The 27,227-nt window shown below is 36.5% G+C and overlaps 1 protein-coding gene across 3 annotated transcripts in view; it reads left to right on the forward strand.

Moving 5' to 3' along the window:
* LRP1B (LDL receptor related protein 1B) overlaps window positions 1-27,227 on the forward strand; it is a 2,222,640-nt gene that overhangs the window by 2,170,469 nt on the left and 24,944 nt on the right. For all 3 annotated transcript variants that reach the window (XM_072613193.1, XM_072613191.1, XM_072613192.1), the window contains one exon: window positions 4,674-4,778. In XM_072613193.1, coding sequence (XP_072469294.1) covers window positions 4,674-4,778 — 105 coding nt within the window. The remainder of the gene's footprint in view (window positions 1-4,673; window positions 4,779-27,227) is intronic.

Here is a 27,227-nt window from a genome sequence, read left to right on the forward strand (position 1 = left end):
TGCACTGAGACTGTGTCAACACTGAGTTATGCAGGTCTCCCCAAACAAGTACTCATAAAACTTTATTACAGTCGAGACTAACGTGTTTTATTCTGATTTTTCTTTTTTATTCACTCTCATTTTTGCTTTCACAATGAACATGCCTGATGTTATTGTTATGGATGACATTTAGTGACACCCATAAATTCCACATATGTGTGTATACATAAATACACACACATACAGTCTTTGAAAAGCACAGTATTACTTTGAAATAAAGGCGTGTAAGTGATCATTTGGAAAGCTAGAATTTAAGTAAACATGTAAGAAGAAAAACTCTTTTGTCTGATTCTTGAAGCAAACAGCCTAATTGTAATCAAGTTCATTCACCAGCTTCAGCAGGTCTTTGTAGTAAATTTTAAATGCATTCCAGAACTGGATGCAAAAAATACAAAATGCAACATGCTCCATTTTGACTTCCCATCTGGTCTGCCTCCTGAGGGTATGAAAAGAAGATTCTTCCCTCAGATACCTTCTACCCCTTCAGTGTGAGGAGAGTAGGAATTAAACTGTATGAAATGAAAAAAAAAAAAAGGAAAAAAGAAAGCCAAAAGAAAACTAAACATATTCTCATTTATCCTGTAGAAAGAGAGGGATTCTTAAAAAAATATCATTTCTGAAATTCATATAGACTATAGAAAGAGATTCTGATTCCCAAGGAAGTCATCTAGAATCTTTACCCCATTTCCTCTTCTCCAGACCACTAGTGACCCAGATAGTGCTAACCAGAGAAAGTCATTTTATTCTCTTTGAGATTTAGATGAAACTGGATTTAAATAAGAAATAGCAGAAAACATCCATAGTAATAAAATATACATAATTCTAAACCTTTTAAAGACATTTTCGGGATTGTGTATTTAAAAATTATTAAATAGAAGTCATTAATGGTGAATAAATAATGGACACCTTGAAATATGTGGACCAAAATAAGTTCTTTCAGAAATATTCTAGAGAATGACTGAATGTGGCAGCACCAAAAAAATAAAAAAATAAATAATTGTTTTAATATTCTAGAGATATGTAAGCTAAAATTAGTTTTCTCTTGTATAGTGCCTTTCATCTTAGCATCAAAGAGTAGTTCACAAAGTCATGATAGAATCCCTATTTGAAGGATAACAATCAGAGACTACAAGACTTAAAATAAAATTACAACATAGCCAAACATCCTGCATAACTTATCCAAGCTTGTTCAAGCTAACATATAGCGTTGTGATTAGATATGGGAAATTAGACTTTGTAACTCCCAGGCTCATGCTACGTCCACTAAAGCAGATTCTCTGTTGAATATCATAAATGTAATCACTGTAGCAGAACTCCTCTCATATTCCTGTGGAAAACTAAATAAATATTGGAGAAGTCAAAGTTGATTACAGTTTTGAATTGCAGAGATAATATCCCTGTGATATAAATTGGTGTGGGAATTCTTTTATTTTATTTTTTTGGTCTGCCAAATAACTCGTAATTAGCTCATGAAAAGTAATATACCAGAAATAACATGGGTATACACTTCCTAAGAGAGAAATTATTATGGAAATTTCATTTTAAAATATAAGTAGTGCTCTTCTGTGCCTACAAATGATGTGGACCTATACTTTAAAAAAATTTGTACAATCTGCTGTTTTTTATTCAGGCTTTAAATTAGGTGGGATTTGATCATCATATGACAGCTGTGGAAAAGTGTGTCTTTGTTTGGAATAACCTAGAAATATAGAGAAAGAATCATAGGTATACGTACACATATGTGGGTATATATGTAAATGTGTATATGCATAATGCTTGTGTTATCTGAGTGAGAGAGAAAGAGAAAGAGAGAAAGAGAGAGAGATAGAGAGAGAGGGAGAGAGGGAGAGAGGGAGAGAGAGCGCTATCTGAAACAATGGATAAAATACTGAACATTGTATTAGAAAGATTAGAGTTGAAATCCAGCTTCAGATGCTTATTAGCGGTGTGTCCCTGGGCAACTCCCTCAACCTCTTTCTGCCTCAGTTTCTACAAAATGGAGATAATAACACCTACTTGCTAGGTTGTTACTTGCTTGTGAGAAAAAGATGAGATATTTGTAAATGGCTTTGCAAAACTTGAAACATTGTACAAATGTTAGTTTTTATTATTAATTAATATAATCATTAAAAAAAAAACTTGTTAGATGGAAGAGGGGAGTAATAAAAAAATTTTCATGTCATACTCTGCAGTGTTCTTTCCAAGTCAGTACTAGAGGGGGGAGAAAATCAAGGGAGTCCTACTCTTATTGATTTAGTTCTCTGATTTTTTGAAAATTCATTTTGAGTCTATAAATTTTTAATGAGCAGCTGCTATATGGTAAGAACAGCTAGGTGGCTCAGTGCATAGAGCAATGGGTCTGGAGTCAGAAAGCTTTGAGTTCAAATCCATCCTCAGATACGAACTAGCTGTGTGATCCTGGGCAAGTCACTTAACCTTTGTTTCCTTAAATCCACTGGAGAATGAAATGGCAAACCACTCCGGTATCTTTGCCAAGAAAAAATCATGGACAGTATTGGCATTCTATAGTCTACAGGGTCACAAAGAGTTGAACCTACCTTAACAATAACAACAGAAACAACCATATGGTAGGTCCAAGATTTCCAGAGGCATTACGTGTCCTACAGTCATAAACAAAGGAACAGAGGGAGAAAGAAGCCACAGTCCTTCTTTACAAAAAGAACTATGGTAAAGCCACCACTAAAGAAATCTGAATAGGGCCTGGGTTATGTCTTTTTGTATATTAAGGTGATACTGAAAGTGTGTAGATGATCATATACAGTTACACAAACATTACGCTTAGTCAATTGTTTCGTGAGTTTTTAAAGCATGAAAATAAATTTCCATAATGAAGATCTTTTCTTCCCCATTTCTGTGCCTTCTGTGTCTTTTAAAAATCTCTTTAGGCATAGCCAAGCACCAACACTTAATTTGGAGTTTACAACCTATTGAATTCAATTCATCATTGGGAGAAGGAAGAGAATGTGGAAGGATATGTACTTAGCATCAGAGTATTTTAGAATTGGAAGGAAGCTTGGAGGTGATCTAATCTAACCCATCCATGAAGCCTGCAACTTTTAATTCTTAATCCTTTCTTTAGTCCCACAAAATGTTTATCTAGCCCCTAACTGAAGACCTTCAATGAAATAGAACACATTGCCAATGATTCTGAACACATATTCTACCTCTATACCATCCCATAGAAAGCTGAGCATCATCATTGGATTGGGCACTCAACCTGGAGGCAGGAATTGTTTAAATCTGATCTCAAACATGTCCTAGCTGTGTGACCTTAGTCAAGTCACTTAACCTCTGTGGGCCTGTTTCCTTATCTCTAAACTATGGATAATAATAGTACTTATCTCCCCCAGTTGTTTTGAGGATCAGATAATATCTGAAAAGGAAACCTTATGGCAAATATTATTTTTCTCCAGCAAAGAATTAGGAACAAATGTTTTCTTGAGCCCCATCTGTGAATTCAGGGTCAGTGATCTCTATTTTACCATTCTGGCATAGTAATGGCAAATGCTGAAAATAAAATAAAATAAAATCACCCTTTGGGCTTTCCTCTACTGATAGAAGATGAAGTTGCCATGGTTTATATTTGCCACGTTTCATTTTTCGTGCCTTCTTTGGATGCTTATTTTAATCGGTTGTACTCACCTAATAGCAACAACAATTAAGCAAAGACTAAATACCCACAAATATTTTACATCTGCCATTTTTGCCAGGCATTTTTTTGTACCTCCTCTACTGATACTTTTTCAAGTTAGAAATTATCACATTTAGTACTTTTTATTATTTTTTTCCAGTGGTCTACTCTACTCTAATAGTGGTATAGTCTTTCATTGAACGTCTAGGATTGGACTGTGTACACAGTAGTTACCTACTAGATTTTGTTTTACTGAATTGAAGGCCTAGAAAAGTGATAGAACTGTACAGTAATTAGACGGAGTCCACAAATCCATAAGCAAACACTGTCACTCTGTATTTATACTACATATTATGCTTGCCATAATTTCAGTTTTTTCATTTTACATTGACTAAGGACACATTAGGGTTCTCAGCTCATTCCTACTAAGCATATAGTCAAAGAATTAAAAGAGACAAATTGCCTACAGGACATTATTTCCACAGTTTTCCATAGGAATTTCTATTTCCATAAGAATCGGAGTTTAATACTTACACCCAATTTTGAATATTCTTTGAACAGGATTTCTCCTTTATGGACTATGTATCAGAAGCATCAACTTCCAAGACTCTTTGCTAACAGTACTTTAACTTCTATTGCTCCTAGGGATGTGTCCAGCCTTGATTATAAGAAGAGAAATTTTCCATTGTTGATGACTCCCTGAATTATAAGAATTAGACATTATTTTTTCTACAAATATAGCTAGTATTGAATTATTGATGTTAACTGAGGGTTTAAATATGAGTTGTAAAAAGAAAAGTATTGAATTATCACTTTTTCTCTTGTTTAAATGGTGCCTCTAGCTAGCCTGTCTTACTGAAAACACACTGCCTACCCCTACTACTACCATCCCAAGATGAACATTTTCATCTGCAACGGAGTCAGCTTTCAACTATAATGATTGAGATAACAATGGGCTTTTTTTGTTTGTTTGTCACTGCAGTTGCACTAATGGAAAGATTGCCTCCAGCTGTCAGTTATGTGATGGCTACTGTTACAATGGTGGCACATGTCAGCTGGACCCTGAGACAAATATACCTGTGTGTTTGTGAGTATTTTATATTGAAAGTGTGTCACAATGGGACCTGTGTGTGCATAGCAGCTCTTGTCTGCCTCTTTCTTTTTTTTGGATGGGTGGGGCTGGGGAGATGCTACGTAAATGTAGTCTATGAACATGTCTCGGTTTTAGGAGGCTAATATGGTCCAACTTCAGTTGAAGTGTGACAGAATGTCCTCATCTATCAATTTGGTATTGCTAATGATACCATGAAGAAGAGCTCATTGAATTCTTACCATGATGCTTTTTTCAGACACTAGTGGATCTCTGAACTTGGAAATACAGGGGAAAATTGGATTAATCTCTCCTGTTGTATTCAGATACATCTCAACTCCAGAGATAATCATCTATTATGAATGCTTTGGTACTTACAGCCATTCTTTTCAAAAGAACATGAGACATCTTTTTAAATGTATAATGCTGTTTGATGTATGTACTGAATTTTAGAATGAAGCATTATATAAACCCATGCTATAAGATACCAATCCATGAAGTCTCTGGCTTCTTAGGAATACATTAAACCGAGTCTGGGTTTGTGAACACACAAAAAGAGTGCTGTTGCAGTTTCCAAAATGCCATGAATAGTTCTCATAATATCCAGAATTCAGTGGATCCCTCCCTTTCACTTGCCTGCCTCTGGCCCTTTCTCTGGCAGGCCAGAGTTGGTAATCCCAAACTAGTGCCCACTTTGCTTTTTAGGTTTATTGTCAGATAATCCTGACTTCTTGGGCAAAAGGATTGAATGTCTAGGCATGCGGTGCCTGAGTTAATTCCCCTTACCATTTCAAGGTAGTGGGTTTTAAGGATGGTTGAAAGAGGACTGAGCATACTTGAAATGAATTCTTGATTCACATGTTACCATCTTTATATGCAATGATTTAAAAACATGTTTGGCAAAAATAGGCAGAATATTTATTTAGCTGTATTTTACTGAAATTCTGCAGATGCTCTATGGGGTTTAAAAGTCAGCGCTGTGACCAGAAAGTGAACCCTTGTGATTACTACTGTCAGAATGAGGGAATTTGCACTTTAACTGCGTTTAATGAACCGAGATGCAAGTAGGTTTAACCTTCCACTTACTGCTGCACATTTTGTGACATCATTTCAGGCCACAGTTCATTGGTTCAGATCATGCACATCCACATACATTTCACAATTTGTACTTGATCTTGGGGCTCATCTGTGTAATACACACTTAACCTTTGGATAGTAATGCCAGCAAGTGTGCTTATATGTAGGTTGCTAGGATGTCAAGAATTGCGTCTAAAAGAATGAAAGGAAAAAAATTAGTCAAAGTATAGAATAACTAAATCTGCTGAAAATATCAGACCTGCCTTTGACAAATAGTGGAAATAAATTAGTTATTAAGAAATGTTATTGCCATTTGGTATGCTAATTTCTATCTGGTGATTAACTTTCCATTCTAACATTGATGAAATAATTGATGTTATGTGGTTTCCCAGACTTATAGATAAATCTCTAACTTTAACCTATGCATCACCTTTAAAAAAGAAAATTAGGACATGATATAAAACATCGGAAAAGTAGTCTAGATTTTTTAAAAACAATCTTTTTCCTGATTCAATTTGTGGTAGGGCAGCTTTTTTTAAAAATTTTTTTTACACCTGCTATATTTCCTCTGAGAAATGGCAGTCACCTTTTGGAGGGGAACTATCAATCCTCACCAGAAAAGGAAACTATCTTTCCATTGTGTAGTTAAGCTTTAGAAATATGTCATGTCAGGTGTTCTCATTGATTCAAAATGCCATAGTCAGCAACACTGGGCATCAAACCATTACTGAGATCTGATAGAGCACCCATTGATAGTAGCACTGGAGGGCCTAGCCACTCTTCTAAACCTCAATAGGATCAACCCCTGCAGCTACACCTTTAAATGTCATCTGCCTGTTATCATATACCTAATAAATTACTGCGATCATGCTGGTAGGTGCCACTGCTTAATCAATAATTATAAAGCTTAAAGAGTCATTAAAATACTCAAATATGACAAATCATTATATTTTTTCTAGAAAGTATTAGGTCTTGCTAGATCAACTTCACTATAAATAATTCAGCAACAGCAAAAGAAAATTAAAAGCCTTCCATCTAAAAGTATTCTGTGGAATCTGTCAGTAAATTGGCTTAGTTATTACTTCATTCCCAATAGTGTATCCTGTTGAAGGAGCAGAGGAAAACCTTTTCCCCTCATCCCCTCACAGGATCATTGATGTAAAACTAGAAAGCACTTCAATAGTTTCTGATATGCAGGTCCAACCCCATCCTTTTATAAATGAATCCCAGAGAGATAAAGTGATTTATCCAATGTCACAAATGCAGAAAAAGGAAAGACATGGATTTGAACCTAAAACCTCTGATTCTAAATCCAGCCTCTTTCCACTCTGCCATACTGTTCCCTTGATTTTCTCTTGTTTTTGTACATCCCTGAAAAACAGATCATCCTGGGAGAGGAAGGGTACTTCATAGTACTGATAAATTCAGAGTTGACACTAAGGAAGAAAGGCAAAGACCTGACCTTCTTGACTTTCTATTGCATTTCTATCCCCCCAATTATTCCAAATACTTTCTTAGGCTTCTGGTATGTACTTTCTCCTTTCGACTGAATCATAGCTGTCCAATATTTTACTTCCTATGAGCTATCCACTATGGCTCTTTCAAAACATTAGCAGAACAATTGAAGTATTTCAGGAGCATGTGCTAGTAAGATAGAGTTAGAGGTTCTCTTTTCACTCCCAGTTTCCATGTGTCCATTTTAACAGGATTCTTCAGAAGGTAATATTTCTACCTTTATTTTCTATGTCAAAAAAGTGAGTCTCCTGATGAGAATTTCAGGTTAGGAAGAACAAAGGGGCATAGGGCAGGTAAAGACCTTTCACACTCTGGAAACAATCCTTTATTATATGGACACACAAGCTATCACAAGTATGTGTTTTGTTTTTGAGAGAGAAAACACCGACAAGTCATGATGCCCAAGGAATGACTACATATATGTACATTTTCCCCAGCTCTAGTCTTTGACTCTGCCAATTGGTATCCTTCTCCCATGGAGGAGTGATTCTGCACCTCCAACCTAAAGACACATCAGGCTACCTTGATACCACAGATAACAGTCCCCTCTCTACATTAAGGTAGAAAGACAATTGGACTAACTTATGTTTAAAAATAAAGAAAACACAGATTTCAGCCTTTTATAGCCATATGTGTTTGCCTTTTTAAGGAAAAGTTGGTATATATAGTTTTCCAGAGAGGTTTCATAGGAACAAAGTTGTTTATAAAGAAAAGACAGTGAATTGCTTGCTGTTGTCTGTCAGTGCATTTCCCTTTGTCATAAAATGAAGGAAACTCTTTGAATTGTTCTGTACTTATATACATCTGAAAGGCAATAAAACATTCACACATGTGGAGGTGACAGGTTTTCCACACAGAAGTTTTCATCCCTGTAGCCTTCAATTTAAGGAATAGATTTGTTCTTTGAAATGTTGCACATTTGCCTCTTGATGGTCACTTTCACTTATTACTGTATGAATAAAATTTTACAAACGGGAAAATCTTGGAGAAAAGTTTAGAATGTGTCAGGAGTTTTCCTTCTATGTTTATTTGCAGAGAAATCTGCCCATTACAAATGCTGATGAGTTGAACACTTTAAAATTATTTGAGTTTATAAATTAATGAGTTATATTTGAGTTCTTTGGGGATCATGAGGATTATTCATAGTGATGATATCATCACTAATATAAATGTGACAAATGCCTGATCTCAGTTTTTTCATTGTGTATCAGAAGCCTGTACTAGGCAAACATCAAGATGTTTGTTCTCATAGAGCTGTCTACAGCATGGACAGTTAACTTCAGGATTATCATCACAGACACCTATTCGTAGAACCTGTCTATTGGATACTAAAGCTAGTTTTTCCTGCTATGTGAATTTCCACTTTAGGCTTAATCATTTCCAAAAAATGTGCTATCACACTGATCAATCCCACGGTATCACCTCAACAATCTTTGTTATGTTTTAGGGTCTTTGTAGGGACAAAAGGGAGAAGAAAATGAGTCAGGATCCTTCTCATCAAGGCTCTTCATTCCCATTTTATATGCACTTTTGAGGAAAAGAAGGATTTCCGCAAATGTTGATATAGAGAGAGTATGAATCAAACACCAGAGATGGCTGTGAAAATTTGTAGAGACAAAAGAATACATCACAAATTGGGATTAACTTGTATTATAATTGGGCTAGAACCTGGGGTTCATAAAGGAGATTAATATGAAAATAATACGGCAGGGGAATTTAGAATCTGGTTGTGACATTTTGAATGTTAGGTTAAGGAGTGAGTGTTTAACGTCATGGAAGGATAGGGAGCCACTGAAGGTCTTTGGGCAGGGGATTGGCATGTCTAATCGGTGTATCAGGACCATTAATTTAGGAGGACTATGAAGTATAGATCAATTGGTAGGAGGAAGAGAGAAAGTTGAATGATATAGGGGAAAGAGCCCTGGTACCAGTGTCAAAAGAAATAGATTTGAGTCCTAACCCCAACATTTACTGATCAAAAATTTAACCCTTCTGAGTGTCTATTTCCACTTCTGTAAAATGATGATAATAATATTTTTACTATCTTTCTGACAGATATCCTCTGATATGAGGAAACATTCTGAAAAATGTATTATATAAATGTGAATAATTATTGTGACTCAGACTTTTATCTTGGATAACTGGTGAGGTGAGGTGATGTTATCAACAGAAATAGGCAAGTTTGAAGGAGGAATCAGTTTTGAGGAAGAAAGATATTGAGTTCAATTTTGCTATGTTGAATGTGAAGCATCAGTAAGTCATTAAGCTGAAGTTGTACAAGCAAGGGAGATATAAGAGATACATACATCCATGTGTGTATATGTGTACATGAGAGAGAGAGAGACAGAGACACAGAGAGAGCAGATCTCTGATGTTAGATCTTTGACAAGCTCCCTTCATTAATGCAGGTCAGCACTGTCTGTGCAATATATGGTATTAGGGAGATATCTGGAGCACTAAAGTTTAAGTGACTTGCACAAAGTCACAAAACCATTGAATATAAGATGTGGGACTTGAATGTAGGTATTGCTGATATGAAATCCTGCTCACTCACCCTTTCTCTCTCTGTCTCCATGTGTGTATGTGTATATATGTATGTGTTTGTATGTATGTATTATATATATGCATACACAAGTATATACATGTCTGTGTACTTATGTGTGTGTATATATATATACAATTATATGTGTTACATTTTGTGTGCATATGTGTGTGTATAATTGGACAGGGACTAAAGTTATCATTTCATCAATATAGGAAGGTCCCCAATGAGGAAACTTGTTCATTCAGTGCAGGTCACCACCTTCTCTGCAACGTATATAGTCCTAGAGAGTTGCCTAAGACACTGAAAGGTTAAGTGACTTGCTCAGAATCAGCCAGTATGTGTCAGAGTTGGGAAGGAAAGAAAAAAATATGTATTTATTAAGCTCCTACTTTTCCTATTCTTACTCCTATGTTCCAGGCACTGTGCTAAGCACTTTATAATTATTATCATATCTGATCTGCACAACATGCCTGGGAGGTATTATTATACCCATTTTACAAATGAAAAACTGAAGTAGACAGAGGTGAAGTGATTTGCCTAGGACCACATAGCCAGTAAGTGTTTCACATTCTTCTGACTCCAGTCCCAGATCACTATTTACTGGGCCAGAGAATTTAAATATATTATTTGACCTGTGGTTGCATCAGTATAAAGGTCTCCTAGTAAGGAACTTCCTCTCCCAATGCAGACTGACAACTTCTCTGTAACTTCTGGTGTTAAGAAAGTTACCTGGGAGTGACTGGCCCAAAGGCACAGGCAGAACATAATACTTGGATTCTGAGCCCACCTCTCTAACCACTTCACCATGCTATCTCCTATATGCCTCAGGGGACACGACCAACTCCATTTTCTCATGTGAGAGATAAGACTTGAGCTGAACTTTGAAGAAAACTAGAGATTCTAAGAGGTTGAGGTAACTAGGATATATTCCAGGCATGGAGGTAGGGATGGCATAGAATTGAGATATGGAAGGTCATCTATAAAGAGCAACAAATAGGTTGGTTTGCTAGACTGAAAGCGCATGAAGGAGAGTCACATACAATAAGCCTGGAAAAATAGACCAGATCCGAATTGTAAGGGCTTTGAATGACAAGTAAAAAAGTTTGTGTTTTATCTTCAAGGTAATGGGGACCCATGGAAGTGTTTCAAGCAGAAGACTGACATGTTCAAACCTTTGCTTTAGGATTATCAATTTTGCAGCTGTACACAAGGTGAATTAGAAGGAGAGACACTTGGAGCAGCAAGCCCAATTAAAAGACTACTTGAGTAGTTGAGGTGAGATGTGATTTAAGGACTGAACAAGGGTGTTGGCCATGTAAGTAGAAAGAAAGTGACAAATGAGAGGAATATGGGAATAAATAGGCCATGATAAGAGATAATTTTCTTTTTCTTTTTTTCCTTAAATCTTTACTTCCATGTCATTTGGGGGACTTTGATATTTTCCTCAAGAAAAGATCCCTGCTTTTTCTTCTTTATTATGATCAAATCATAATTATAATCACCATCATTATTCTTGACCTCTCTGCAGCCTTTAACACTGTTGATCACCATTTTCTCCATGATACTCTTTTATCTCTGGCTACTTCTTAAACAGGCTTATTCACTGAATGGGCACTACCTCATCTTAAATGAGTTTCTGAATTGCATCTTGGGTCATCTCCAGTCATCCTGGTGAATATCTGGTTGACTCACTGGATTCAGATGGCTCTGGAGGAGAAGTGAGGCTGATGACCTTGCACAGTCCTCCCTCACTCAAAACAAAGTCAAGTGCAAGTCATGTCATCATTTCTCTGATGTCACGGTCTTCTTCTGCAATGAAGGATGAACACACAACAACAGCTATTCATTCTCAGCCTCCTTTGCTGGATTTTCATCCAAGTCATGCCTGCTAAACTTGGGTGTTCCTTCTGACTCTGTCATGGACCCTATTCTCTTCTACCTCTAAACTATTTCACTTGGTGATCTCATTCAGCTCCCATGGATTCATTTCTCAACTCTTTGCAGATGGCTTTCAGATTCATTTATCTGACCATAACCTCTCTCCTGATTCTCAGTCAACTGCCTATTAGACATCTTGAACTGGGTGTCCTATACCCATTTTTAACACAACATATCCAAACTCAAATTTATTATCTCCCTCAAAATTCTTCCCCGATCTGAACTTCCCTTATATTGTTTAGGGCACTTTCATCCTTCTAGTCACCCATGCTCACAATCTAGGTGTCATCTCAGCTACTCACTTTCTCTTAGTTTCCATATCCACAATCTGATGTGAAAGTCTGATGATTTTACAATTGTAACATTTCTTATCCATGCCCCTTCTCTTCTCTGACACTGTACTACCATCTTGGTACAGGCCTCAACCACCTCACACCTGCACTGTTATAATATCCTACTTGTTGGTCTCCCTGCCACAGATTTCTCCACCCTCCATTCTAACCTCTACTCAACTGTCAAAGTAGATAACACAGGTCTGGTCATGTCACCCCCACACACCCCTCCATCAGCAGTAATCAATAAACTCCATCGACTCCGTATCACCTCCAGGACCAAATATAAAATCATCTGTTTGGCATTCAAAGCCCTTTATAAACTGCTTCCCCAACTTTCCAGTCTTCTTACACCTTCTCTCCTTTTACTCTGTGATCTAGAAACACTGGCCTTTTCTGTTTTTCAAACCAAGATACTCCATCTCCTGACTCAGGACATTCTGCACTGATTGTCCCATATGCCTGAAAAATTCTTTCTCATATCCACCTCTTGGCTATTCTAGCTTTCTTCAAGACCCAGCCAAAATCCCACTGCCTTTCCCAATTCCCTTTAATGGTAGTGCCTTTCTTCTGGTGATTATTTCCAATCAATGATAGCTCATGTATATATTGTACAAAGTTTTTGCACGTTGTCTCTCCCATTAGACTGTAAGTACTTGGAGAGCAGGGACTGATAGTTACCTTTCATTGCTTCACAGGACTGAGCACAGTGCTTGGAACATAGTGTTTAATAAATATTTACTGACTGACCAATAGCTAGCATTTACATACACCTTAAGATGGACAAAGCACTTTACATATATTATCTCATTTGACATAACAGTATTTTGATGGAAGTTCTATGAGGGAAACTCATTGGTTAATTTTCTTTCTTAACTCTTGAATCAGGAATATTCTCCTTTCCTTTTATAAGTTGTTATCCTCCAAAGAAATTCCTTCTTAGCCTATTCTGGCCAAGTTCCTTCATCTACCTATCCTTCACCTGTTTCAAGCTTTCAATTAATGTAGTCCTGTCCTAGTAGTAAGACGTTTTAATGTTAATATTAATTAATTAATATCAATGTCTTTATCCATGAGTTTGTGCCATCTCTCTCACTGCATACACATGCCCATACACCTCAACTGGAAAGAATATACACACACATATGTATTGTGTGCATGTTTGCATAGAAGGGATGAATAATCAGGGAGTTGGGTGGGATAAAGGATGAATCCAAGTAGAAGTAGTTTGTAAAAGTTTCATAGAGGACATGAGTCTTAGGCAGATTTTAAAAGATGTACTAATCAAAATTTTGTGAAGTGAGGGAAGGCTGTGGTTTGGCAGAGGAATTTGTGAGGGGATAACAAATGAATTTTCTTTGCCAGAATGGAAGGCAACGAGCTTTTATAGAGAGCCTCCTATATGTAAAGAAAGGCAGTTAAATGGCTGAGTGGATAGAGGGCTTGGCCCAGAGTCCTGAGTTCAAATCTGGCCTCAGATATGTGCTAGCTGTGTGACCCTGGATAAGTTACTTAACCTTTCTTTGCCTTAATCCACTGCAAAAGAAAATGGCAAACCACTACAATATATTTGCAAAGAAAACTCTGTAAACAATATGGTCCATAGAGGTGGGGCACAAAGGGTCAAACAGGACTGAACAACATATGCCAATCACTGTGCTAAACATTTTACAAATGTTGTCTCACAACAACCCTGTGAGGCTGGTGCTATTATTATTCTTATTTTAGAGTTGAGAAAACTGAAGCAGATAGAGATTAAGTGATTTGCCCAGGGTTACACAATTAGTTGGTATCTGAGGCAGGATTTGAACTCAGATCTTCCTGACTCTAGGTCTAGTCCTCTATCTACTGCACAACAACCTAGGACCTTCAACTGTCTAGACTTGACTGATGAACAGAAGAAATAATTGAGAATTTTTAAATTCAACCTCAAGTTTTTACCTTAAGCACAATGGCATTGATAAAAACTCCGATGAAAATACCTCACTAACTGATAGAGAAATGCTATCCAAATCACAGTTGGAGGATACCAAAGAAAAAAAGAGCATGCACCTCACCCTAAAAGAATTTAGAAAATGTAAAAAATGTTTAATTTCTATGAAACAAAACAAAAAAAGGCAAATGGATATTATAGTAGCAGAATGCACAAGGACATGAAGGAAAGGAGGAATGAAAAGTTGGTATTTCATTATGTGTATTTTGTTTTTCTGTTGCTCTGGTCTATTTATTTTGTTAAGAGATTAGCATTCTTCTTTTTTTTTCCCCCAAAAAGTCCTTTGGAAGAAAACATATCTGCACAGACCAAAAAATGCAAAAGTAACAGGGGTGACTTTCTTTGTCCCTTAGATGAAAGATAATGAGTTCCGGTACTGATGTTAAATAGAATGCAATAATTATTCCCCTCTACTGAACTATCAGTTTAAAGCCACAATCCTTCAAACTCTTGGCATGGCAAAAAGGAAGAAATATTGTTTGATCTCTTGTAGCTTTTTTTTTTTTTTGACAAGTACTCAGCAACACTCCCCATGTGGACTCTGCATCAAGATAGCAGCCACATAGAGAACATTTGAGAGTAGTCCCTACGAGTTATAATGAGTGATGTCACAGCAGATCACAACATTCTCAGAATACAGTTTTTGCAGCAAATGTATAGACTACAATAGTCATGGCATTGGACATCGATGATTGTTTTCATGCCCCTTGGTATGTTTCTGAAGGACATTGAATATAATAGGAAAACTAAGAAAAAACTGTCACATCAAAATTCAATTCCTTCTTAGCTCAAGTAACAAGCTGTAGCTTGTACTAACCTTCACCATGAATGTAGTCATGCCATGGGAAAACAATGAACACGCTTGTCACATTTTCATCCTCAAGTTTTCACTCCGATTTGTGTTTTCAGTTCAACAGAAGCACAGCTGTTCAAGCAACAACTATTATTTGGCAGTTTTTAATGTGGGGCTTCTGTTTTCTGAGTTAGAGATTACATTTTCTTATTCTTTCCTTAACACCAAAGATTTGGAAAAGCAATGCTCTTCTTCCAATGAAAAAATAGACTGAAATAAATGAAGAACGAAAGAGAAAGCTACCACCTGCTTACAACCCTGGGGCATTTATTGAGATACATGTTCTTGAAAATTTAAATTAAAATTTTCTTTTTTCATTAGTCATGAAGGAATCCATAATTTTCACTATTCATCCTCATGATCAGCCTATTTCCATGAAATTCAATATTATGTAAAACAAGATTATATGATCAACTTAAGTCTGCTTGTAGAGTAACCTTATAAAATACACAGCATAAGGTCCCCTCACGTAAATATTTAAAATGAATGTTTTGTTTGATAGCACATTAACATTTATTCTTTCATTGAAGTTAGTTGTGGGAATAATAATGGTGCCACTACTAATAATGGCAACTTACATTTATGTATTGCTTTCCTTTTACAAAGCTCTTTCCTAACAATAATCCTGCACAGTTGGTAGTGTATTATTTATCCCAATTTTGCAGATAATAAACCTGTGGCACAAAGCCATTAAATAACTTTACGAGGGCCATGTTTCTAATCAGAGGAGCTGAGACTTGAGCATGTGTCTTCTGACTTGATGCTATCCCCAGTACGCCAAGAAAGACCACATATGTAATGTATTTTGATATTTCCAGGACATACTCTCTCCATCTTTTCCAGTCAATTAATATTAATCTTTCACCATATACAGAGAAATCCAGAAGGTAGAGGAGCCATCCCAGTTAGACAATCATTAGATGAAATCCTGACATCCACATGCACTCTCTTAGGAACAGAGAATCAGTGAAATTGTTATTGTTGAAGTATAGTACTGTCACAAAATGTTCTTCATATATATTAGAATTCAAGTGATTGGGTGGTTCTCCTCCATGTCCCTTTAAAGTTAATAATTAGCCAATCATTTTTAGAACCAAATCTGCATAAAGTTTTTAAATAGTGGCCACTGATTCCTGCAGTGTTCCTGCAGTAGAGCATACAAACAGAGAGTGCCTAACAGAAACCATGGGTCATTTACTACCTTACTATCCAAACAACAGAAGCCCGAGTTGCTGGGGTGCCTACCTAATCATGTGAAGCCTCGTCTATCTCTAGAGTGTTGGTTTTCATATCAACGTGAAGGTGAGAGTGGTTATAGGTCTCAGTCTAGTTCATTTCAGTAAATTTTTATTGAGTACATAACACAAAGAAGACTCTGTACCTATTCTCAAGATCTGGCTACAAAAATAATTGATGATAAAATATAATGTGCCTTTCTTTTCAAAAGCATTTTCCTGATTGATCATACCAACAGTGCATATTTGGGTTTTGCCAAACTGGAATTGCACTAATGGACCCCAGATTTTTGTCAGGAGGGATCAGGAATGGAAATCTAGAGAATTTGATTACTTTGTGGCCTTGGGTAGGTTGCTTAGTTTCTCTGCAACCAGGTTTCACATCTGTGAAAGAGGAATACAAGATCTGCCTGGCCTACCTCATAAAGTTCTTATGAGCACAGGACAAGGTAATCCATGTAAAGATCCTTTGAAATCAGAAGCACTATAAAATCGAAGTAGTGAAGTAATTTTAGTTATCATAACATAATATGTAAGTGTAGTAGTTGCAATATTTTGAAGGCTTTTATTGATGTGAGTTCTCTCTGTTAGCTTACAACCCATCCATGTTTTTTCATTCTGGTATTCATGTTCATACTCCTTCATGTATCCTCACACAATGAAGGAATGAATAAATGAATGAATGAATCAGGTAATCAATGAATGGAGAATACACTGAGCATATTGAAGACCTTCCTCTTGTCTCCTGACATTTGGATACCAGTGCAGTACTCAACCTGTCCCTCTGTTGTCCTTTGCCACTACATGACTGGACCACCCCCTTTTCCATTTACATATTTTTATATTATATATTTAAACATATTCAAATATTATGTGATTTCATCGTTGTGGAAACCTCCCAATTTTGGAACACCGTCCACAAGTGGAGATCTAACTGTTTTAAGTCCTAGGGAATTCCTTGAGGTGCATATGGATTAAATTATTAGCCCAGGGTCACAGGTAAGAGGCTGTGGGGAAGATTACTTAAAGTGCTGGCCTCAGAACCATGAAAACTTGCACTCAAGTCTACCCTCTGACATGTACTGGTTGTGTGACTCCTGACAAGTCACTTAACATCTCAGTGCTCTAGCACTCTTGGAGAAGAATGTGCCAATCTGGATTAATAAAAGAAGTTAGTCACCTGAAGCTCTCTGTATCAAAACAAACAAACAAATGAAAAAAACAACAAATACATGGTCAGTCCCATGGCCTACCCAGGGACACAAAATTATTTAGTGTAAGAAGCAGGATTTGAATCCAGGCCTCCAAGACTCTAAGCCCAGAATTCTTATCTACTACTCACTTACTAGAAAGAGTGATAATATTGCTAATATGCTAGATTGTCTTTATACTCGACATTCTTCTTTCTACTGACCTTTGGATTATTCACACAATTTTTATCCTTTGAGGACCATGGTACCCAATGACTTGTATCCATATAGCATTATTAGAAGGGCAGATTTATAAAGATGGACTTCTGTAATAATGAACAATTTGAATTATTAAAAGTGCTCTACAAATCCTCAAACATAGTTCAGACTGATAAGTCAGTGATAACTACTAGTTAGTCTCCTCCACCAAACCTTTATGCTAGTGATCAATGCATGTATTTAAGGTGTTCTTGAAGAAAGCATAAAAGGGGAAGAGGTAGGCTTTTGCAGATGATTTTTTTTAATAGCATGCCACATCTTAACTTTCAGACAATTATAACTTTATACAGTACACTTTCTTTATAAAACCTGAATGAGGCAGGTTAATTGAATCATCCCCATTTTATAGATTAAAAAAAAACATGTCACAGAGAAGTTGCTACTTACCCAAGATTATATAACCAAGAAGTGTCATAGTTGGGAAATGAACCTGGATCTTCTAGCTGAGTCATGAATACTGTACTCTGCATTTCTACATTGCTTCTGAGGAGAGAGACTACAAGATACCTCCTCCCATATTTGAAGTTGTGTATATGTGTGTGTATATGTGTGTGTGTATTTGTATGTTATTGTTATTATTACAAAAAAGCAATTCCTTCAATAGAACAAAAAATAGCCAAAGCCATATTTTCTAAAGGGATGTCTTTTATGCTTGTTAAGACCACAGAAGAGTCTTTGATATATGCAACCACAAAGTTAACTTTGTTCAATGATCATTTGACAAGTGACATCAAGGAAAGTATGAAGCAGGTAGATATATGCTCACCAAAGTTGTTTGCTGCCAGAATGAAGGATTTCCAATGCAGTGTTTAAATAGACTATGTATTCATTTGTTCAATTATTTAACCAGTATTTATTAAGTACTAGCTATGTGTCAGGTGTTGGGATAGGTGCTGGGGATACAAAGGCAAAAATGAAACCATCCCAGCCCTCAAGGAACTTAAATTTAATTGAAGGAAACATCACTAATGCATGCACAGAGAGATGTGCTGGAGCCAGGTCCTACTGGGCTAGAGCTTCTTGTTAAAATTTTCAGTACAAGCATTTTGAACTCAGAAATAATCATATACTACATGTTAGGGCTTAATTTATTCTTTTGTTGATTGTCCAGATAAGAAAGTGATTGAAAAAATGTTAATAATTAGATTGAATGTACAAGTATGCTTCTGGAGAACCATTTGTTAAGCATTTACCAGCATCTCCTTACATTCATGCATGAGTGAAGGAATGAATGAATGAAACATACCACTAGGTGCCAGGCACTGTGCTAAGTGTCAGGTGGAGAAATATAAATGGGAAGCATCCTCTGCCAGTACTGCAGTAGTCAAGGACTGATCAGCTACGGTGGACTAGTTGAGAGTTTTCACTAGTTGACTCACCAATCAAGAGATGTCAGTCCCAAGGTGAGCATTCCAAAGCTAAACTAATAACCTCCTGGGGGCATTTTTCTGGAGGCCTAGTTCAGAGATCCTGTCCCAAATGGGGAGAAGCAAGCCAGAGGTAAAGTAGATGGCAAACTCACCAGAGGAGGTACCTGGACTTGTGTATGTACTTATATGAGTGTATATGAAAATAGAAAAAAATATACAAAGTAATATAAAGGGCACTAGACACTGAGAAGCATCTAGATAAGCTTTGTGTAAGAAGTGTCACTTAAGCTAAGCTTTAAAAGAAACTAGGGATATTAAGAGATGAAGGTGAAGAAGTCAAATACTCCAGGCATATAGAAGAGCTTGAGTTTCAGGGGCACAGAGTTGGAAAATGAAGTATCAAATGCAAGGAAATGAGAGTGGTTCACTTTGGTTGGAATATAGAGTTAATTCATGAAAGTGATATGTAATAGGTTTGCAAAGAAAGGTTGGAGGTAGATTACAAAACATTTTAAATGCCAAAAAATCTGGTATTTTATCCTAAAATCAATAGGAAGCCACTGGAATTTTTTGAACAATGAAGTGACATAGTCAGACCTCACCTGGCATCCAGGCCCAGACATCTTAACTTCATTCCTGATAGTTCCAATAGACTACTCCTCTCCCCCATTATTGTACAGGAGATAAGATGTTCATAAATAATTAGAACATCAAATAGAGTGGAATAAATGAATACTAGCAATACAAGGCAGCTAGATGACTCAGTGGTTAGAATGTGGGGCCTGGGTTCAGGAAGATCTGAATTCAAATGTGGCCTCAAATACTTACTAACTGTGTGACCCTGGGCAAGTGGTTTACCTTTAAACCACTGGAGAAGGAAATAGCAAACAGCTCTAGTATCCTTGCCAAGAAAATTCCATGGTCACTATGGTTCACATGGTCACTAAGAGTCAGACACAAATAAATGACTGAAAAAAGCAATACAAAGTGCTACATAGGAGGGAGTGATTGCTTCACAGAATCACAGAATTTCAGGGATGGAAAGAACTTCAGTGGTCCAATTCATCCTTCTGGCTGGAGGGTATCAAAGAAGGCTTGATGGAATAAGCAGCATTTAAGGTGGATATTACAAGATAATGAGGGCGAGAAGAAGACATTCAAGGTATTGGGAACCATTAGAAAACATCTTCTAAGTCTTCACTTAAGACTACGTTCTTGAGTTTATACAAGATTTATTTTAACTACCTGGAAAGGAATGCCAACGTGCACAGCTAAGATGGATTTTTCATTGATTCAGGTTACTTGCTCAACTGTCTTCTGAAATCATGGTCTAAGCATATTAGCAGGACAGTGTGACCTGCAACTGAACCTCTAAACTGTATCTAGCCTAGACTGTTGAACACTTTATTATAGTATTATGTTTTAAAAAGAAAAAATGACTTCCAATCCATTTTTGAGATAGTGTTCTCTTTCTATATATAAACACAACATGCCTGCCTGCTAAGTCACTGCCAGTATTTCACTGTATATGTTACTATAACAAAAAGAAAGTCTAAAAAAAGAGAGAAGAAAAAAGGGGAAAAAAAGGAGGGAGGACGGGAGGAAAGAAAGAAAGAAAAAAAAAGAAAAGTAATGGAGAAATCCACTTTAGAATCACCCATAATTTATTACCGGAAATACTAAAGTAACCTCATTATAATATTGTTCCATGTTTAACTCTGCTTCAGGGAGAAAGATGAATTGTAGAGTTCAGCAGTGTCAGGTTCGCTTAAGCTACCTGAAAAATTCTCAGTCAATCAATCAGTTATTTTGTCTCAGTGCCACCAAATAATAAGTTTGGCTGGTTTTCCACCTTGTTTTGAATGAATTTTAACATTTAAATATTTAATTGACCAGTTGTTTTAACATCCTGTATTCACAGCTTTTCCTCAGATTTGTTTTATAAGTATATATTTTCTCTTACCACTTTTAGCTTTCAGATTTTAACTATTGCTTTCAACAGAATAGCTGACTTTTATATCTTCAAATATATCCTCTACTTAACATCAGTTTTATTACTGCTTCTTTTCCTTTACACTTGATGCATTTCATGTATTGAGTTAAACAAAAAGTCACTTTTCTCTAAAAAATATACTTTCTTGCCTTTCAGCACTGCTTCCTTGAGAAGGCTTATATGGTAAAATTCTTCCATTACCACTAAGCTCATCACTTTATAAGCTTAAAATTTTTTTTCTCAGTACTTTCACAGTTCAATGGCTCTTTCTGGCCGAGTAGACAACATAAGCTACAACAATTTTACTTTCAAATGTTTCAAAATTAAATCACTTGGCTACAATTATTTTTTTAATTGTAATCTGTCATATATTTACCTTATACTCCTGTTTATCCCTATTACATCATATACATTCTTTTAAAAATTACATATTTTATTTTATTCCTACTGGGGCTCCCTTTTTTAGTGAATTTATTCGTCATTTTTTATCATTAAAAAATTATTCCAGTGGGATTATTCATCTGTCATTCTTCTGTGAATTTAGTACATTGTCATTTTCTAAAAATAAAGGGTTCTCAGGCCTACTTTTTTATAAATTATAAAATATAGAAATTGAAATTCTCTATCTCTGGATTGAAGTCCCTAATTATTGACTCCTGCTAATACATAATTCATGAAATTAATATTTTCCAACCAAGGTACCATCCGTTATATCATAAAGTGCAGTTCAATTCATCAGGCATCCGTTCACACCTACTGTATACTAGGATTCTAGGAATACAAAGATAGGAACCTGGGCAAAAACCAAACACCCCCTTCCATCATTCTCCTTTGTAGAATCACTAATTATTACAGTATAGACAAAACATATGAAGAAGAAAGATCCAGTGGTGAGGGAGGAGAAGAACAAAAAAATAAAAACATAGAAGTGGCTAGGAATTGGATTTCCTGGTATTTCTTTCAAATTGCTTCCCATGGTTAAGAGTGGAATATAACTTCTATTTTCAGTTGTGTGTAGTCAAGAATCTGTTAATTTTTTTAATAAAGGTTTATAGGCAAGCATCACCAAGTAGCCTATGGTGTCATCAACAGAATTAAAAAAGGACAGATTTTAAGGGGGAAAGAATGAGATCATTTCAGGCTATGTTGAATGTAACGTTCTCATGCTCTGTTCATAGGGAGGTACATAACAAACATTGAGAAATATGCAGGATTAGCACTAGTCATCATTGGGGGGTAGAAATATAGATTTGGAAGTCATCTTTACAGCTAAATGAAACCCTAGGAATGGGAGATTAACAAAGGAGAGAGTGTAGAAAGGACAGAGAAGAGTGACTAGGTCAAAGCCCTCAGTAAATGTCCATGTTTAAAGAGTAAAACTAAATAAGATTCAAGAAACAGGCAAAGAAGGACTAGTTTTAGAGGGGGAAAAAAGAAATCCAGAGAGTAGAAAGTTATGGAAGCCAAAGGAAAAGAGAAAATTTGTTAAGGAAAAAGCATTTAACCATCATAAAATGTCACAGAGAAGTGAAGGGTAACAAGGACAGAAAAAAATGTAATTGAGTTTAAAAATAAGGAGGCCATTCAGTGACCTTGGAGAAGAAAGTTAGTAGAGTGGTGAGGACAAAAGCTATATAGCAAGGAGCTAAACGTGGATGACGGGTGAGGAACTGGAGTCAAAACAGTTCCTTTTAGAAATTTGGCAATGAGTGAGTAGCAAGATTAGGGAGGCACCATATGAACGTAGAAGTATGACTGAGTTTAGGTAGGACATTACCCATGAATAAAATATGACCATTGAATGACATACCTTTTGCAAATGAGTGTATTATCTTTCAAGAAAATATACTCCTGTTTGGAAATCCTCAACCAGAAAAAGGATGCTTGGTATATAGTCTTTGAAACAGGATCAATGGTGGGAAAAATTGAACAGACATTGTGTTGGGAATATATCACAAAGAACCCAAACAGAAAGAGCAGTTGCATGAAGGATTCCAAAAGCTGTTCAGAAAACTAGCATACTGACTGAATTTAGCAGTAATGGAAGACTGCAATTATCTGTGCAAATCCTGGACTTCTCTCACTACTGAAAGCAGAATATCCAAGACATTTCTTGGCTTAGGTTAGTGATAACTTCATTTTTCAGTAGGTGGTGGAAGCTACAAAAGGAATTACCATTCTTAATGTGATTCTAACACATAAAAAGGAACTGAATACTTAAGCAGAAATTAAAGGAATCTGGGGAGGAAATGACCATGACATCTTAGAATTTGTGATGGGAAAGCATCCTAAATGCCTCCACCTTCAACTCTAACCCTAAATGTCTAGACTGAGAGAAAAGATTTCAAAGAGCTGAAAGAAAGAATATATAGGTTTCTATTGCTTAGACTTTTTCAGAGCAAACTGACTCAAAAGGAATGAAATATTGTCAAAAATGAAATTGTAATGATTTGTTGACTACAGAAATTCACATAGTTTCAAAAACACAAATGATTTAATTGAAGAAGTAAAGGAATAGCTAGCTGAAGAAACAGAAGCAGGTGTAAAAAACATTCTAACTCATTAAAAAAAAGTATACAGAAGATGGAAACTAGTGAAAGTAATGAAAAATGACCATAGAAGACTAAAATGGTCCTATAATAATGGCAAGAACACTCAGTTCAAAGAGTGATATAAGGATACCAAAAAGTATTTTTAAAGCTGTTTTGGTGGCAAGATGGCTATTGAGGAAGGACTAAGACCACTACTTTGGGGATACATCAGATTGTAGTAGCAGAAAAGAAAGTCATCCAAATTCTATTTTACTTCTGTTTGGTCTAATAAGAGACATGTTCTTCAGAGTGGGAATGTGGGACCAAAAAGTGGTTAACAGGGGATTAAAACCCAAATAAGAGAGGAGAGATACCTAGCTACCCTCAATGATCTCAAGTTACCAACACTGGTGAATTCCATCAAAAGGTACTAAAATAACTTGTGGGTGTAGTTGTTGAGTTGCTGGTGGCCATCTTTAAAAATTCATGGTCAAGGAGAGAGATGCTTCAAGAATAAAAATGGGGAAAAAAATGTACTTTTGATTTCTAACCCCCTTGACCTCTCCAAAAAGAAGAGAAAAAAGTGGATTTTTTAGTTCATCTATAGGCTGGTGAAGTTGGTTGGCTTTGATTCCTGGCAAGGTTCTACATCATGTTACTCAAAAGAATGTTTTATAAACATTTTGAAAGGAAAATGGTAATCATTATGTGTCAACACAGTTTCATCAAGAACAAGTCATGGAAGACTGATCTCATTTCCTTTCTGATAGGATTATTAGACTGGTAGATAAGGGGAGTGGCATAGATGCAATGCACCTGAATTCCAGTAAAGAATTTGCAAAAATGTCTTCATGACATTCTTATGTACTGTGTGATTTCTACCTGAGCTGAGCAGAGGTATCTGGGCCAACACATTTCTTTCTACCAATTTGACTTATATTGTTATTATCACCAGAATATTGTTGTCAAGGGTTAGTCAAGGGGATGTGCTATGTTTTAGGCATGCTAAGCACTACAAGATTAAGCAGCCTTAGCCCACCTATTTCCCTTTGTGTCTCTGAATTGACTTTTGTGAATAAAACCTTCCCACCCTCCAGAGCAGTGAGTTGACAGAATGAGAAGAACAAAATTGGGACATATGGAAACAATGACCTCCTGGGAAAATTTGGCTCAGCCAAAAGATCTGATTATGGTACCCAAATGACCTCGAGGTTGGAGAGAAAGTGAGATGAAATGCTATAGCTCTAAGAAGAAAATGTGGAGACATTCATATTCTTATTTTCAAGAGAAGGAAGAAGCTACTTGGAGAAGAGTGAAGTCAAATCAAGTCAATAAGCATTTATTAAATAATTATTATGTACTAGGCACTGTGCTAAGCACTGGAAATACAAATACAAGCAGAAAGACAGACCTGCCCTCAAGCCATTTACATGCTAATGGGGCCACAAGAGGCTGAAAGAAGGGTGGAGAAGGGTTCCAGTGGATGGATGAAATTACCAGTGTGGTATTATACAAAAAGTCTGAGAAAGTCAGGAGTGCACCCTGGAGACAAATGAAGATATGGGTGGCTTGGACATCTCTCCTCAAAGTGGAGGTTCTGGGAGGAGCCAACCAATCAAAGGAAGAAAATGCAGGGGCAGAGGATACTTCCAGTGTATGAAGCCCAGAAGTAGAATGAGCTTCTAGAGGAAAGAGGATTTGGGGCATTGGAGAAAAAAATAAATCTAGGGAGAATCATGATTGTAGCCTGAAAAGGAACGGGGCTAGGAATTATGGAAACATGTTCAACACATTACCCTGGAGAGAATACCAGACATGGAACATTTCATTGTGGAGAAAGATATTGTAACATATTTGTCATGAAATAGAGTTACTTCTATATCTGCTAACCAGGCATTTGGTCATCCTTTCTTTTTCCTTTTCATTTCTCAGAATTTCTTTTATCTAGTCCTCAACTCCTCCTGCATTCTGGGACATGGACCTCAGTACAGTTCTGTCTTTAGCTATTAGAATCTTAGAGCAGGAACATACTTAGAGTGCAGTCAATCTGATCTCATATCCCTGGTGGGAATCTCTCTAAATCTCTAGGCTACCCTCATGGCCTCTTCCTTCTCAAAATACCTCTGATTACATGTTATTGGAAGTAGATAGTATAGAATAAGGGAAGGAGATCTGAGTTCAGGTTGTACTTCTGACTAACTAGCTTTGTGGCCCCCTGCAAGTCTCTTATTCTTTGTGTGGTTCGGTCATCTATTTATGGGGGCAGCTAGGTGGTACAGTGGATAGAGCACCAGTGCAGGAGTCAGGAGGACCTGAGTTCAAATCTCACCTCAATCACTTGACACTCACTACCTGTATGACTTCGGACAAGTCACTTAACCCCAATTGCCTCATCTTGGGTCATCTCCAGTCATCCTGATGAATATCTGGTCCCTGGATTCAGATGGCTCTGGAGGAGAAGTGAGGCTGGTGATCTGCACAGCCCTCCCTCACTCAAAACAAAGTCAACTGCAAGTCATGTCATTTTTCTCTGATGACATGGTCTTCTTCAACAATGAAGGACAAACACACACACACACATCTATTTATGACTTATCTGTAAATCATACATCAATTGATTTCTGTGTAAGTGGAGTTCTATAAGTTTATGAAATCACACAGTTGCATTAAAAATAGCCTCTCAGTAAAATATAAGGTCCAAGAGCATAGGGCCTTCTTTGTTTTTCCTTGAACACGGTGCCTTGAATATAACATATGATTCACAGACATTTATTGAAAATGAAGTGAAGAGATTGTGACCTTATGATGATACAGTTAAATAGGTTTTTAAATAGTTTAAATGATGTTCTCAAAATGATTATTTAAAAGGCATTTTTTGAGGGTAGTACTATGGAGCTCCTTCCTTGGCTCTGTTCTGTTCAATATTTTTTATCAATGACAGCTCAAAGGCTCTTAACCTTTTTGCGTGTCATGGACCCCCTCAAAGTCAGGTGAAGGCTATGAATCCTTTCTCAGAACAGTAGGTTTAAATTCATAAAATAAAATACGCAGGATTACAAAGGAAACCAATTATATTGAAATACAGTTATCAAACTTTATTTTTAAATAAGTTTTTGGGCCACCAGTTAAGAACCCCTGAGGATGAAGTTATAGATAGGTGATAGGCTAGTCAAATTTCTAAATGACAAGAAGCCAGGAGACAAAATTAATATGTTAGATTTCAGGCTTACATGACAGACCTAAATTTATGAAGTAAATTTAAAAGGTATAAATTAAAGTTTATCACATGGCTTCAGAAAATTAATAGCACAAGCATAGGATGGGGAGAGCAAAGGTTTGGGGGTTTTTACTGGCTTAATATGATAGCTTAATATAATAGTGTAATAAGATTTCCAAAATAGAATGCAAACTTAAGTAACATTAAAAGAAATATAGAGTTCAGAATTAAGAAAATCATATCCCCCTTCTCTTCCACCATGACTGAACTATAGCTAAAATACTGGGTTCCATCCTCAGTGCTATATTTTTTGGAAGGACACTGAAAGATTAAGAGTGTGTCTGAAGGACAGTAATTACTGTGGTTAGAGGACTTCAA

This window comes from Notamacropus eugenii, chromosome 5 (assembly GCF_028372415.1).
Source record: "Notamacropus eugenii isolate mMacEug1 chromosome 5, mMacEug1.pri_v2, whole genome shotgun sequence".
In the NCBI taxonomy this organism is placed as follows: domain Eukaryota; kingdom Metazoa; phylum Chordata; class Mammalia; order Diprotodontia; family Macropodidae; genus Notamacropus; species Notamacropus eugenii.